Here is a 13,399-nt window from a genome sequence, read left to right as displayed (position 1 = left end):
CTCTTTATTTCTTGGTACATACTCCAGGATTCTTATTCTATTCAATGGATTAATAACAATAACTCATCACTGTTAATATTCATCCTGATATTCAAGTTGTACCATATTTGGCCAGTTGGCACCCCCCCCCAACTCGCTATTGTGGTGTTGAACTGGACTTAGAGGTATCAGTATGATCTTATCTATAGTGTGTTAAGCCATCTTCCCACTCTCCTCTCCAGGGCCTCTGCCTTCTGGAAGGGCCTAGAAACAATGATCTTTGTAGCAATCACCAGCACCCAAATCTTAATTTCTCAATAGCATTCTCCACTAAAAGGAACCAAGACTCCTTTGAGAAAGGGCTGAGACACTGAAATTACAAAATAAACTTGAGAATTTTATATTATGCCAGAAAGTAAAGAAATGTTTTTTTCTTTTGGGGATGGTGGAAGGAAAGATGGCCACAAGCATTCTGCTTTTTAAAATTTAATGTGTTTGACTTATCCATAGAGATACATTCAGGTCTAATTTAATGATTTTAATTGTTACATAGAATTACATCATAAAAATAAATCATAATCTATTCTCCACGTTACTGTTGAAAAGCATCTGAAGTCTTTCTAATAATGACGCAGTTAATATTCATACACCGGTTTTCTGTTTGCACATTTCTGAGAATTTATCAAGGACATAAAATGATTTTTTTTTCCCCAGTTTATCTTATATGTTTGTGACCAGACCATTTAAAAAAAATCTGTTTTTCCTATTGAGTGAACCAAAGGACTCACAGTTTGAGGCACCCTTGCTTATTTGGTTTTCTGTTTCATTTCTAGTATATGAGGATGCTTATTATGCTTTTGATCAGGGCTATGTTTTTATTTCCTAGGTTTTCATTATAGAAAATAAAATATATATAAATAGAGATGATAAAATGATACCTCCCCCAATCCGTTTTCATCACCCAGCTTCAGTATCAACTCATGTCTCATCTTGGTTCATTTACCCTTCATTCATGGCCACTCTAGAATTCTCTGCATTTTAGTTTTCTTTTTTCATATTTTACCTGTTACTGTCATAGACTAATAGTGGTAGAGAGGACATCAAAATACCAACTCAAAGTATCTACCAACACAATCTACTTCATTTTGAAATAAGTCTTTTAAAATCTAGCTTTATTCAAAAGCCCTATGGTATAGCTCTCATGGATTTCAAGCTCCAATAATCACTAGATTTTGACATAGCAAGACACACATAATAATACATATTGCATGTCAGTCATGCTGGGAGTAGAAGCACCAACATCATAGCCCAAATCCTTATAAATTTACTTAATGGTGTTATACAATTTTTAAAGCATTCATTCATTTAACAAAAACTCACCGAAGGACTACGATAGTTCAAGAATTATTTCAGATGCAGGTAGATTCAGCAGTGTACTATTAGGATAATCTCTCCCTCTCTCCCTCTCTCTCTCTCTCTATATATATATATGCACACACACACAAATATAATATAAAGACTTCAGAAATATTACTTTATTTGATCTTAATTTATATGTACAGTTATTTGTATTAGCCCCATCTCTGGCTTAGAATAAGAGATTTACCTAGGGACATGCAGCTAAGTAGTGGTTCATTAATGTACAAACAACAGAAAGTATGTTCCAGCAAAAGGAAAATTATTTGTTATAGCTACTCAGTAACAACACAGTGGGAAACTTATCTTCAGAAAGTGTTATTTTATGAAAGTATGTGTGCTTTTTGTCAAAAAGGAATAGCTGAAAAAACTTCAGATAAAATTGTGAAGTATTTAATTTAGTCCATAAAATAAAAATAATCAAGTAAGATTTAAAAAAAAATCTACACTGAGTTCCTATCTTATAAGGTATTACATTTGAAAGGACAAAAACAACTTCTAAATAAGATGAAAACAATCGATATAAAAATACAGTCTAAATCCAACAAACTGCCAAAACTGCATGCTTTTGTCAATGAAGAATAAGGATATGTCAAGAGAATAAAAAGACAAGCCACAGACTGGGAGAAAATATTTGCCAAATACATATCTGATAAAGGACTGTGATCCAAAACATACAAAGAACTCTTAAAACTCAACAGTAAGAAAACAAATAAACCAATTAAAAAATGAGCCAAAGACCTTAACAGATACCTCACGAAAGCAGAGACACAGATGGCAACTAAGTACGTGAAAAGATGTTTCATATCATGTCATCAGAGAAGTGCAAATTAAAACGAGATACTACTAGACACCTATTAGACTGGTCAAAGTCCAGAACAGTGATAACAAATACTGGCAAGAATGTGGAGCAACAGGAACTCTCATTCGTTGCTGTTGGAAATGCAAAATGGTACAGACACTTTGGGGCAGACAGTTTAATGGTTTCCTACAAAACTAACCATACTCTTACCATACAAGTATACTCATGCTCCTTGGTATTTACCCAAAGGAATCAAAAACTTATGTCCATACAAAAACCAGCATGTGTATGATGATAGCAGCCTTATTCCTAATTGCCAAAGCTTGGAAATAACCAAGATGTCCTTCAGTAGGTAAGTGGATAAATAAACTGCAGTACATCTTGACAATGGGATATCATTCATTATTCAATGAAATATTATTATTCAATAAATATTATTCAATGACATATTACTCATTTTTCAAATAAGCTATCAAGCCATGAAAAGACATGGAAGAAACTCAAATGTACATTACTAAGTCAAAGAAGCCAATCTGAAAAGGTTCCATACGGCATGATTCCAACTATATGATATTCCAGAAAAGATAAAACTATGGAGACAGGGAAAAAAAAAAAAAGATACAACATAGAACTACAAATGTTGATGGTAAGAATTCAAGAGACTCAGATGCAAGCTATAAATGAGAACCACTGCTGGAGCCATCTTAACCACTTACCTCTTGACTTTGTCATAGTTCTCTTGACGGTAGTCACCTTGCTTAATTAACTGTTTTGTGTCTGCTAATTCTAAGGCCAAACGCTGACATCTGATTTGAAGCTCAGAGTAGTTTCTGCGATCTTCCTCATAAGTCTATAAGCCAAAATAGTCATAAAATATTTCAAACTAAACATACTCAACCAAATTCTGTACCAAATTCTTCTGTTAAGCTCTGAGTGTTTTTGTAATTTAAAAAAAAACCCTCCATTTTTCTATTAGTAATTTTTTCCTACTCAAAGAGGGGTAATCAATTCACAGACGAGTTTATAATTTCATTTGTTTATAACTTGAGCTCTGTTTTCCACAGTAAAAAATAGGACAGCTATGCTTTAATAGAATAATACATAAAATGACTACCAATGTTAAATGATGTTTTCAACATTTACTGAGTTACTAAAGGCACAGAAATGAATGACACACAGCCCCTATTCTTGAGTTCCCAATTTAGAGAGGAAGAGACACATGAATATCAAACATCTACAAAGAAAAACAGTTAACTGAAGAGATTAACCCATGCAGTTTCGGTTGTTGTGTTCAGCAAAATAGGAAATTCTGTGGCACTTGGGGCATATTCCTAGATTGATCTTCCTTGGACTCACCAGACTAGTAGAAAGCAGTTGTAGAGAGACAGGGGAGGGGGCAGAAGTGAAAATCTTAAAAGCATACCTTAACCTGCTTACTACAAGCCTCATTTCTCACCATTTCTCACATTTACACTTCACCTCAAGCCTCCTAAAGATCTGAAGTTCTCTGAATGCACTGTGCTTTCTCTAACCTCTCCTCCTCACCTGAAGAGCTGAATATTTGCCTCCTTTAGAGTAGGGTTCTCACTGTATCATCAAAGTAGTTTTTCATGTACCTCATCAGAGTGTAAACATCTTAAGGGCAGGGACTTGGTCTTTTTCGCCACTGGATCTTCATTACTTTACACAGTACTTGGTATACAGTAAGAATGAAATACTTTTCAATAAGTTAATGAAGAAATAAATGAACATGGAAATGGAGAGGAGAAGCAAGACGTGGGGATGGAGTTCCTACTTATTCTTCCTCTTTGAACTCATTCGATCTTGCCAGCAGTCATCAACTCCACCCCCAGAACCTGTCACATTAAATACAGCCTGTCACAAGTCATTCTTTTTTAACGAGCTAGCCAGCTCAGTTTGGTCACATTCAGTCCACAAATACTGACTGAACTAGTTCTAAGTGACTGGTCCTGGGCGAGACACTGTAGATACAAAGATGACTAAGACAGTGTTTTGTCCTTTTTAACTATTAGACATGAGTAAAATGTTAGCTCCCAAATTTCTGTCTAGGGCTGTCTGAAAAATGGTAATTATGGAAAAACTATATTGGGTGTGTTTTGCTTCGGTATAGTATTATGTTCTTCTACACTGATGTTCTCCATAAGAATGGAATGGTACTAGATGGTATTTATTACAGGATCAGAGCTGAGGATGCTCTAAACCTCCCTGAAGAATCATCGTATACATCTTTTCAGATCTAAGTCCCAGAAGATGCTTTAGTTCCCTTGAAGAATACTTTTACCCTTCTAAACACTACTAATCATGTAACTGTTTTGGGAGAGTGAATAATGTTATAGTTAGGATGGACAGCTCCAGAATTCAACTGTCTAGAATTGAATAACCTACAGTAAGACTTTGGGCAGGCTGACCTCTCTGTACTTCAGTGTCTTCATCTACTTCAGAGAGTTGCTGTGAAGACTGTAACAAGTAATACATACATAGTGCTTGTGAAAATGCCTAAATGATCATTAACTGTCAATTAATATCATCACACTGCTTCTTCTTTGCTTTGGCTACCAGAGAGATTATAGCCAAATTGATAGCTTTACCTTCATCACAGCACAAAGACCAAGACAGAATCCTGAGGAATATAAACATTTAAAGGGTGAAGGAAGGGCAAAAAGTCCAGGGTATCCGAGGGAATATTCACAGAAACAGAGGGGAGCCTGGGGTGTGTCACAGACAAATGCCAAAGAGCTGCTCTGAGGAGACGAAGCTGTCGGTGGTACTAATTACTACTGAGAAAAAACAACAAACCAACCCATTAAGTATTCAGGGATAGGGATGGAAGGTAGACTGCCAGGGACAAAAGCAAATTTATCTGAACATGCAATACATCCTTTCTGGTGCTATTTTACATGCGTTCTCTCACTGAATACTTAACTTTATGACTGGGCATAAGTATTATCCTCATTTTTAGAGATGAGGAAACTGAGGCTTGAAGAGAAAAAATGTCTCAGACCTCATGAACATACAGGGAGGACTCCAATCTAAATTTGTCAAACATCAAGACTGCAGGCAACTCTCCTTAGTTTAAGAATACAGTGGAGAAAGTGAAGTAACTAGAGAAGAAAATAGGGATAAGTGAAGGTTTTTAAAAGATGAGACGAGCTTGAAAATGTTCAAATATGGATGGGAAAGAACAGCAAAAGAGGGACTGATACTGGAGAAAAATGGATGTGGTGAAGGGCACAGGGGATGGGCTCCCTCTTCACTGTGAAGACTGGTCTTAGACCAGCGGCCACGCCCACCATGGCAGGCTTTTCTCCAGCCCATATGGAGTACTACCAGAAACTGACACGCTGTAACTGACTGTACTTCCATAAACAAACAAACCTGATTTTAAATTTGGATGTCCTCTGGTCGCTCTTATCAGTTCTCTACAAGTCACAGAACTACTCCGTACCCTTCACAATATTTTGTATTACCCACTTGGTTACTAAAGGCACGTGATTTTTCGACCCCTTGAGAGTAAGCCTCTTCACATTATAAACAGTAAGAACCAACCAACCAACCAAACAGAATAAGGGCAGATTAAATATGTTTGTGGCAAGAAATTGTGGGAGTTCTCCTTTAAGGATTTCCATTTTCCATTTTCTCATCTGCTGAGAGGGAGAAGGAAAGAGGGAAAATGGAGATGTGAGGAGAGACGTCAATGCCTAAAACAACCTCTGAGAAAAATGAGAGAACTAGAAAAAACAGAATTACAGCACAATTGGGTGGGCCCATTTGAAATCGGTAACAATAAACTTAAAAGCGCTTGCTGGTGCCTCTGTGATTTCCTAGAAAGGGTTCAGAGGCAGGTTTGATAAAAAGACAGTTGGGAGGAATTAAATAACATTGACAAGAGAAAAGTTTAAGACTGATAACATGATGAAGAGGGAAGAAAACATATTTAGGAGGAGATGGATAAAAAAATAAATTACACGGATTGGAAATCCTGTTAAAAAGAGGGTGGAAGCCAATGACTGGGAAACATGGAAACAGAGGAAGTAGTATGTTTAGTGATCAACCTGAATTGATCACTTTAAAAGTAAATCAGTTCTGGGTGACAAGGAACAGAATGCGGGCCATGAACCCGAGTGCTAAAGTGGAGAAGAGGTGCTCATTCAAGGTGAGATTAATTAAGTGCAAGGTCAAGGTTGTGGAGGATGAATCACAAGAAGCAACCCAGGCAGCAACGAAGCAGGAAAGAAGATTAAATCTAGAGCATGGGTTCCACTAAACAACACACCACGTCCCAGTGGTCTGCCAGTGAGGCAGGTTACAAGGTGACATGAATGTTCCAAAAAACAGGGGTCTATGTAAGGCGGGGGAGTGCCAAGATCTAAAAGTAGAAAGATCTAGAGAGGATGTCAGTACCTGGCCCTGAAATACATGAGATATAAACTCCCGGTGCAGAGTCATGGGACATATGGATATGTGTGTGCACATATTTTATACATACATGTATATGTAATGTATATATATGCATGTACATATATATTTTTCTTTAAATACCATATGACCAAATATAAGCAGAAGTTCAGTACAGGAATGTATATATCCTACCAACTCTTTTCCTCAGGACTTTTCAAGTGAAAAACTTCCCCCTTAAATAAAACTATTACTTTTATTTTTTGAAATAAAATCTGCCTCACTTACTATCAGCAAATAAAATAAAGGCATAACTTTGGGAAAAAAGAAAAGAGAAAAAACCTAAACGCATGACTGGGTAGAATTTTAAGGTGAGGGCTAAAGAGAGCAGAAAAGACTACGTTGTATTATTCCTACACACTCCTCCTGTCTTGAACTCAGTATCGACTTCTGTGGGAAAACTCCAAGTCCCCAATCTGCGTGAGAAGTCTGCCTTATATTTTCCCACAGCACCTGGTTCTCGCCTCTGTCAGAAAACATATCACAGGTGCTGTGAGCGGCCATTATTTGCCTCTCACATCTTAGGGGAAAATTTAAGTAAGTTTTCTATAATCCTAGCATCTAGCACTCTGCCTCTTACATGGAATAAGGTTTACAATTAATGTCTATGGAAAAGGATGAGCAGAAGAGGATGTTAATAGTCCAAAACTAAAGAAGTGAAAATCTTAAACCTTTTCAAACATACAGACACACATGAAACTTCCAGTCACCAGCCCTCTCTAATAGAAACTTTCTAAATAGATAGTAAATAGGTTTGGGTAACAGCAAGTCTCAATTTCCTTTTGTAATCAAGGGGAAAAAAAACTGCAGAGGAAAATAAAGACAACTCAAGTCACTGAGAAGATTTCAAATGTTTGCCAGTTTTCTGTATACCTAGAATGGAGCTGATTTTGATTGCCAGGGTTAATGCCATCTTTTCCGTCTCCTAAATTATTCATCTGAGGAAATAACAGAAGGCTATCTCTAGCCTGAAAAAAGTAAATCTGTTATGGTAATTGCATGTTTTCTTGTCTTGCCTATAAACCCTCGCCTTCCCCCACACCCACTTAAGACCCTGGAGCTCCTTGAAGACCTGCCATTTCTCTGCACACCTAACAACCCTCCCATAGTAGTTACACTGGAAACGTTTGGAGACTCAACTAATGTTGAAATATAAATGGACTATGCAGCACTAGCATTTAGAAAAACTAGCTCAGGATGTAGAAACAGTGGCTTTAAAACTTAAAGTGTTAACTCATCGGGGGCGGGAAGCCATAGCTCAGTGGGAGAGAGTGTGCTTAGGATGCAGGAAGTCCTGGGTTCAATCCCCAGGACTAAAATAAATAAATAAATCTAATCACCTTCCCCACAAAAACAAAGAAAAGAAACAAGAATTCATCAGTTTTCCAACTGAAATCAAAGAATATTATCATAAATCTGCAAATAAAATGCCCCATTTGAAACAATGATATCTATGCAACACACAAGCAGAATTTTCTCAAGGATTTTGAGAAAGACACCATGAAAGGGGCTTCTCTTTCTTGATCTGGGTGGTTGTTAAATGCGTGTGTTCACTTTGTGAAAAGTCAGTTAAGATTTCTTTATTATACAGACATTTAAAAAAAGTGAAACAAGAGGCTTCAACCAGGAAAATGTTAACTGGGGAAAAGTTCTGCGAGGATGCTTGCCTTAGGAATGGAAGAGGCGACAAGTGAGAGTCATGCGGAAGGGGAGAAGGGCTGAGCAGGATGGAAGGGCGTAGTGAAGAGACATGCATTTTACTCCATATATTTCTCTGCTGTTTGTTTGATATAAGAAACTGAAAAACATGTATTACACAGTGTTTTGGCAAAGTTATCAACTATTAGACCTTTTATATTTATATTGAGATGCCTTCCCCCACTCTCCCCGCCCGCAAGCCTCTTGTTCCCAAATAACAGAAGCTGAGCATTTTGCAATTACAAAATCTCAGAGATGGAAAGATACACTGGACATAATCTACTACTATCTTATTCCCAAGATAAGAACTTTAAGGCCTCGAGTGGTTAAATGATTTGTCCCGGATTCCAGAGCTAGCAGAGATAGAGCTAGAATCCAGGTGCTTGAATTCATATGTAGTTCATTCTTTTAATTTCAAGCTCCTGTTTTTTTAAAATAATCTGTTCTGTGGAATCTATAAAACCACTGATTGGAAGTTAATATTATTTACTGCTCAAATCCAGGGTGGTAAAAGACTTCAAATGTAAGTTTTATGGGTTCAAATATGGCACAGGCATAAATCATAGTTAATTTTGGACTCCCTTTTTAAAACAATTATCACAATTATTTCTTAAATATATCTAGAAAAAAATCATTGGACAAACTAACATGAATCTAAATGTTTTCTACAAAGAGTAAAAATGTATTCAAAGATGCAATTAAATAGGCACATTTTCAACAGTCGGCAGCTGTAAACCAAAAAGCAATTACTTTAGATATGATGAATTTCCAAGCATCATTTAAATCTTTTGTTTTTCACACCATGTAAACTAAGTAGAAAGTGGTAACCTATGTGTCAAAATAATTCTTTAATAAATGAAGTGATCTGCCCGGGGGTAGATAGTGCAGCTAAGAAAATTAGAAATGGGATATAGTGCCATTTACCTTATGGTCAATGGTTCAAAGCAGAAGCAGTTTACATTGGATAGCAGTTTAGTGAATGAGAAGCAATGTCTTGGTTAGCTATTCTGGGAAAGTGAGAATTCACTCCTCAGAATTCTTACAAGTTTCACATTGCCTGTAATCTACTTACTCCAAGCAACTAAATACTGAAAAGAACAAGAAACCTAATTAACCTTTTGACTGTTAAGAAACAAGTCTGTTTCGCTGCCAGAGTCTACTTTTTTTGTTAAGATCTTCAAGAAACATATTATTTTAAAAGATGTTTGCACTTAAGTCTTAAAAAAAAAAAGAGAGACAAAACTGAAATATTACAAGTCCACTGTGGGTGAAAAAGAAAACATGAAAATTTCAATATTTTGTATTACATGATAATTCTAAGTATCTTTCCAATAAATGTGAATTCAGACATAACAGTTTAAGCTTTTCTAAAAGGAATTTTTTTTTTTTAATTATGAAGGAAGAGATGAGAGATGAAGAAAGGTAACTTGCACCAAGTTGTGGACATTAAATTAAGATAGAGACGTGGGCTCAAATCTGTCTCTGCTAAGTGCTCTAGCAAGTCAGTTTCTCTGAATCTTAACTGCTGCTTCTGCAAAGTGAGAACCCTAACTGATTCACTGGCTTATTTATTTTTATGTGCCCACTATTGTACTAAACATTATATTACTATTATTCATAACTAGCTCAAGGATCTAGAACCCTCCACTGTTAAATGTTATGCTGATGTGTTGAGAGGCAGTTTTATTGCCAACATTTTATTCAGCAAACTATTAAAACAAATTTGAAATATTGGTATTTCAATACATATTGACTCAAATATGACTGAACCAAAAACATTTAAATCTTAACATTTTAAAAGAGACTGAGTGACTAAATTATCTTTAAAATCTCCCTTATGATTCAAAGAATTTAAGTACATCAATGCAAAAAAGTGTGGTTTCCCATGACTTTCCAGTGATTTAGACAAGCATTAAAAGTATTAACAAATGTGGATAGGAAGAATTAAGAAACTAAGTTGATTCACCAATTTATAGTGAAGTTCAAATAATTTTTTTTAGTTCTTGAAGCAAATGAGAATATATGATGCAAAAACAGGTGACTTATTCAAGGCAAAAGAAAGTCATTTTTGTTTCACCAGTAAATAACTATAATTTTAATTTTATTTTAAACACTTTAACAGCTTAAACATACACTAACAACTTTATATAAATAATTGCAAAGATATGTATAGTGGAATTATCACACATACTGATAGTTTAAGAGCAGGATTTTTATATTTTTTGATCTCTTTCTTCCCTCTCTTCCCCAGATAACTCATGTTAAATAACATGCATTTTCCTTATTTTCTCTATGTTTATATACTTAGGTACACATGGAATACAGATGGGAGGAGGATGGTCATTTTTATCCCCAACCAAAAAAGAAAAAGGGAAAAAAAAAAGGAAAAGAAAAAAAAGCAAAGGAATCATTATGTTGAGTCTTCTGCATCTGTATTTTCTCACTTAGCAATTTCTTCTGTAAATCCTAATTAATGATATCCTCCAATTCATTCTTGTCAATGACTGCACAATATTCCACAGTGTAGACTGCACCATGGTTGTTGCAATCACTTCCCTGTTGCTGCAGTCAGAGGCATTTACTGTGTTTTCAGCCCCTTCTCCCCTCCTTGAATGCCGGCTGTGGTAAATTAAACCTCCTTGTATATGTATCCTTTGTGCTAGTATTCTACTCCATGGGGCAGAGTCCTAGCAGTGGGTTGATGTGTTGAGGAACGCTTACTTTCCATTTTAACGGATGTTGCTAGATGTTTGTTCCAAAAGGCTGCAGTAGTTCACTCTTTCACCAGCAACATGTGTATCTTTTTCCTTATCTACGTAAGTGTTAGACCTTTTTCATTTTTGCCAACCTAAGATCTCACTGTTACTTTAATTGTATTTCCCAAGATGCTAGCTAGTTTGAGTACCTGGCCATTTGGATTGGTACTTTTTGTGAAATGCCTACTTACAGTCTTTGCCTATTCTTCTCAAGTGTAAACTGTTAATTTCTAAGAGCTTTAAATAGTGCTGATATTGAATCTGATAATCTGATTACAATTTTTTCCCCCAAATGTGTACTTTAAATATTAAACTTCGCCTGTGGTGTCTTGTCTCCTTTAAAGCTTTTCGTTTCCCTGTCTTGGCTAAGATTACCCCAACGTCTAGAACAACACTGTCCAACAGAGCTTTCTGCCATGATGAAAATGTTCTGTAACTGCATCATCCAATATGGTAGTCCACTAACCACCTGTGGCTAGTAAGACTGAGGAACTGAATCTTAATTTATATTTAAACAGCCACATATGGTTGTGACCACTGTATTGGATGGTTCAGTTTCAGAACTTAGCTACTGGCAGCGCAGTCCGTGAACCAGCACATGCCAGGGGCACCAATACCATCTGGAAGGCACGCTAACAATCGATAGTCTCAGGCCTTATCCAAGAACCACCATGTCAGTTTTCATTTTAACAGTATCCCAAGTGATTCACATTTACATTAAAGTTTGAGAAGCACTGTTAATAATCATCTGAGTTAGGGATTCTTAAAACTTTTTCATGCCACAGACCCCATTGGCAATCCCCATTGGCAATCTGGTGATACTTGTGAACCCCTTCTGAAACTAATGTTTCTAAGAGCAAATATTAAAATACACGAAACTGCAAAGGAAACAAATTACAGCTGAACAACATGGGTTTGAACTGCGGGTCCACTTACACGCAGATTTTTTCAATGATAAATACTACAGTACTACACGATCTGTGGTTGGCTGAATTCACCGAAGCAGCGCAGCGGATAGGGAGGGCTGACTGTAAGTTACATGTGGATTTCCCACTGCGTGGAGGGACAGCACCCCAGTTGTTCAAAGGGCAACTGTATACTGCAATAAAGCTATCAAAATGTTTTAGAAAATTACATATGTAGTTTTTCACTTGATGTATTAAAGATACGATCTAGTAAGGGGCCTAATAACTACAGAAATGTGGAAGTAGTGACGAGCACAATCTCTGTCTAAAGATATTTGCACTAACTATACTGTGATATGAAAATACCTCATTTCTAATGTTGACACTCATAGTGACAATCCTACTGTGGTTTCTACTTGTATTTATAATCAAAGGAAATGCTAGATTTCAGGAAGAAATGAAAATAACTCATTTCCCATAACACCTGGAGGCCTATGGGCCCTAAATTAAGGATCTGGGTGATTGCTGAAGTAACGGCCCAGATTTTCTTCTAAATGTTTTAATCCAACTGGAATTAATATGTGTATATGTTATAAAATGTGAGGACTTTTTTTTAGCAGATGAATATACAGTTGTGCTAGGACACTTATACTAAAAAAAATTATTTTCAACTGAATTGAACTACCTTCATTGCGGCAGATAAATAGATCTATCTCTATATTCTGTTCTACTGATGGTTGTTTCTATGCCAATATGACATTAGTTGATCATATTGGTTTTCAAGTATACAATGAGTTCTTGGTAGGACCAGCACCTTCACTTCCCCCCACCCTTCAAATTTTTCCCTCACACTTTTCTCGGCAATTTTGGAACATTTATTTTTTCACATAGACTAAAATCATTTATCCAATCCCAATCCTTATACAGCACTTCTCTCCACTGAAAAACCAAACACAGAAATAAGAAAAATATTGCAATATAAAATAATTGCATTTAATTAATATATTAATAGTGAAAACACTGCTATTTTTTATGATTTTGTGTCCTTTCTAAGATATGGTGCTTCCAGGTACAACAGTAAGATTTAATAGTTTTCTGTATAGATACCCATTTTTTTTCTTATGCATTATTTCCCCCCAGCAAGTCCATCTCTAGCAGTTATTTCTCTAAACCTAAAGAAATGCTATTGATCGACTATACATTTATCCTGTATTCAGTTACAGTATCAAACTTCTGCATTAGTTTTAGCTGCTTTTTAAACAGAAAGAAATTTAAAATCTCCTTTTGAATTTTTATATGAAGTTTTTTTTTCTTCTTAGTGCACCTGCTAGAGCCCTCCCTCCAAGACCATGTGAGATAATAGTGAG

At 36.1% G+C, this 13,399-nt stretch overlaps 1 protein-coding gene across 6 annotated transcripts in view; it reads right to left on the bottom strand.

Annotated features, from left to right (window-relative positions):
- PIBF1 (progesterone immunomodulatory binding factor 1) overlaps nt 1–13,399 on the bottom strand; it is a 172,621-nt gene that overhangs the window by 137,642 nt on the left and 21,580 nt on the right. For 4 of the 6 annotated variants that reach the window (XR_012511732.1, XM_010973552.3, XM_010973553.3 and 1 more), the window contains exon 6: nt 2,914–3,047. The exons of the other annotated variants lie outside the window; for them this stretch is intronic. Coding sequence is in view for 3 of the 4 variants with exons in the window: in XM_010973552.3 (XP_010971854.1) it covers nt 2,914–3,047 (134 nt within the window). In the remaining variant the exon portion in view is untranslated. The remainder of the gene's footprint in view (nt 1–2,913; nt 3,048–13,399) is intronic. 6 annotated transcript variants of the gene reach the window in all.

Source organism: Camelus bactrianus, chromosome 14 (genome assembly GCF_048773025.1).
Source record: "Camelus bactrianus isolate YW-2024 breed Bactrian camel chromosome 14, ASM4877302v1, whole genome shotgun sequence".
Lineage (NCBI taxonomy): Eukaryota > Metazoa > Chordata > Mammalia > Artiodactyla > Camelidae > Camelus > Camelus bactrianus.
The sequence above is the reverse complement of the archived record's forward strand: the minus strand, read 5'-3'. Positions and strand labels throughout refer to the sequence as shown.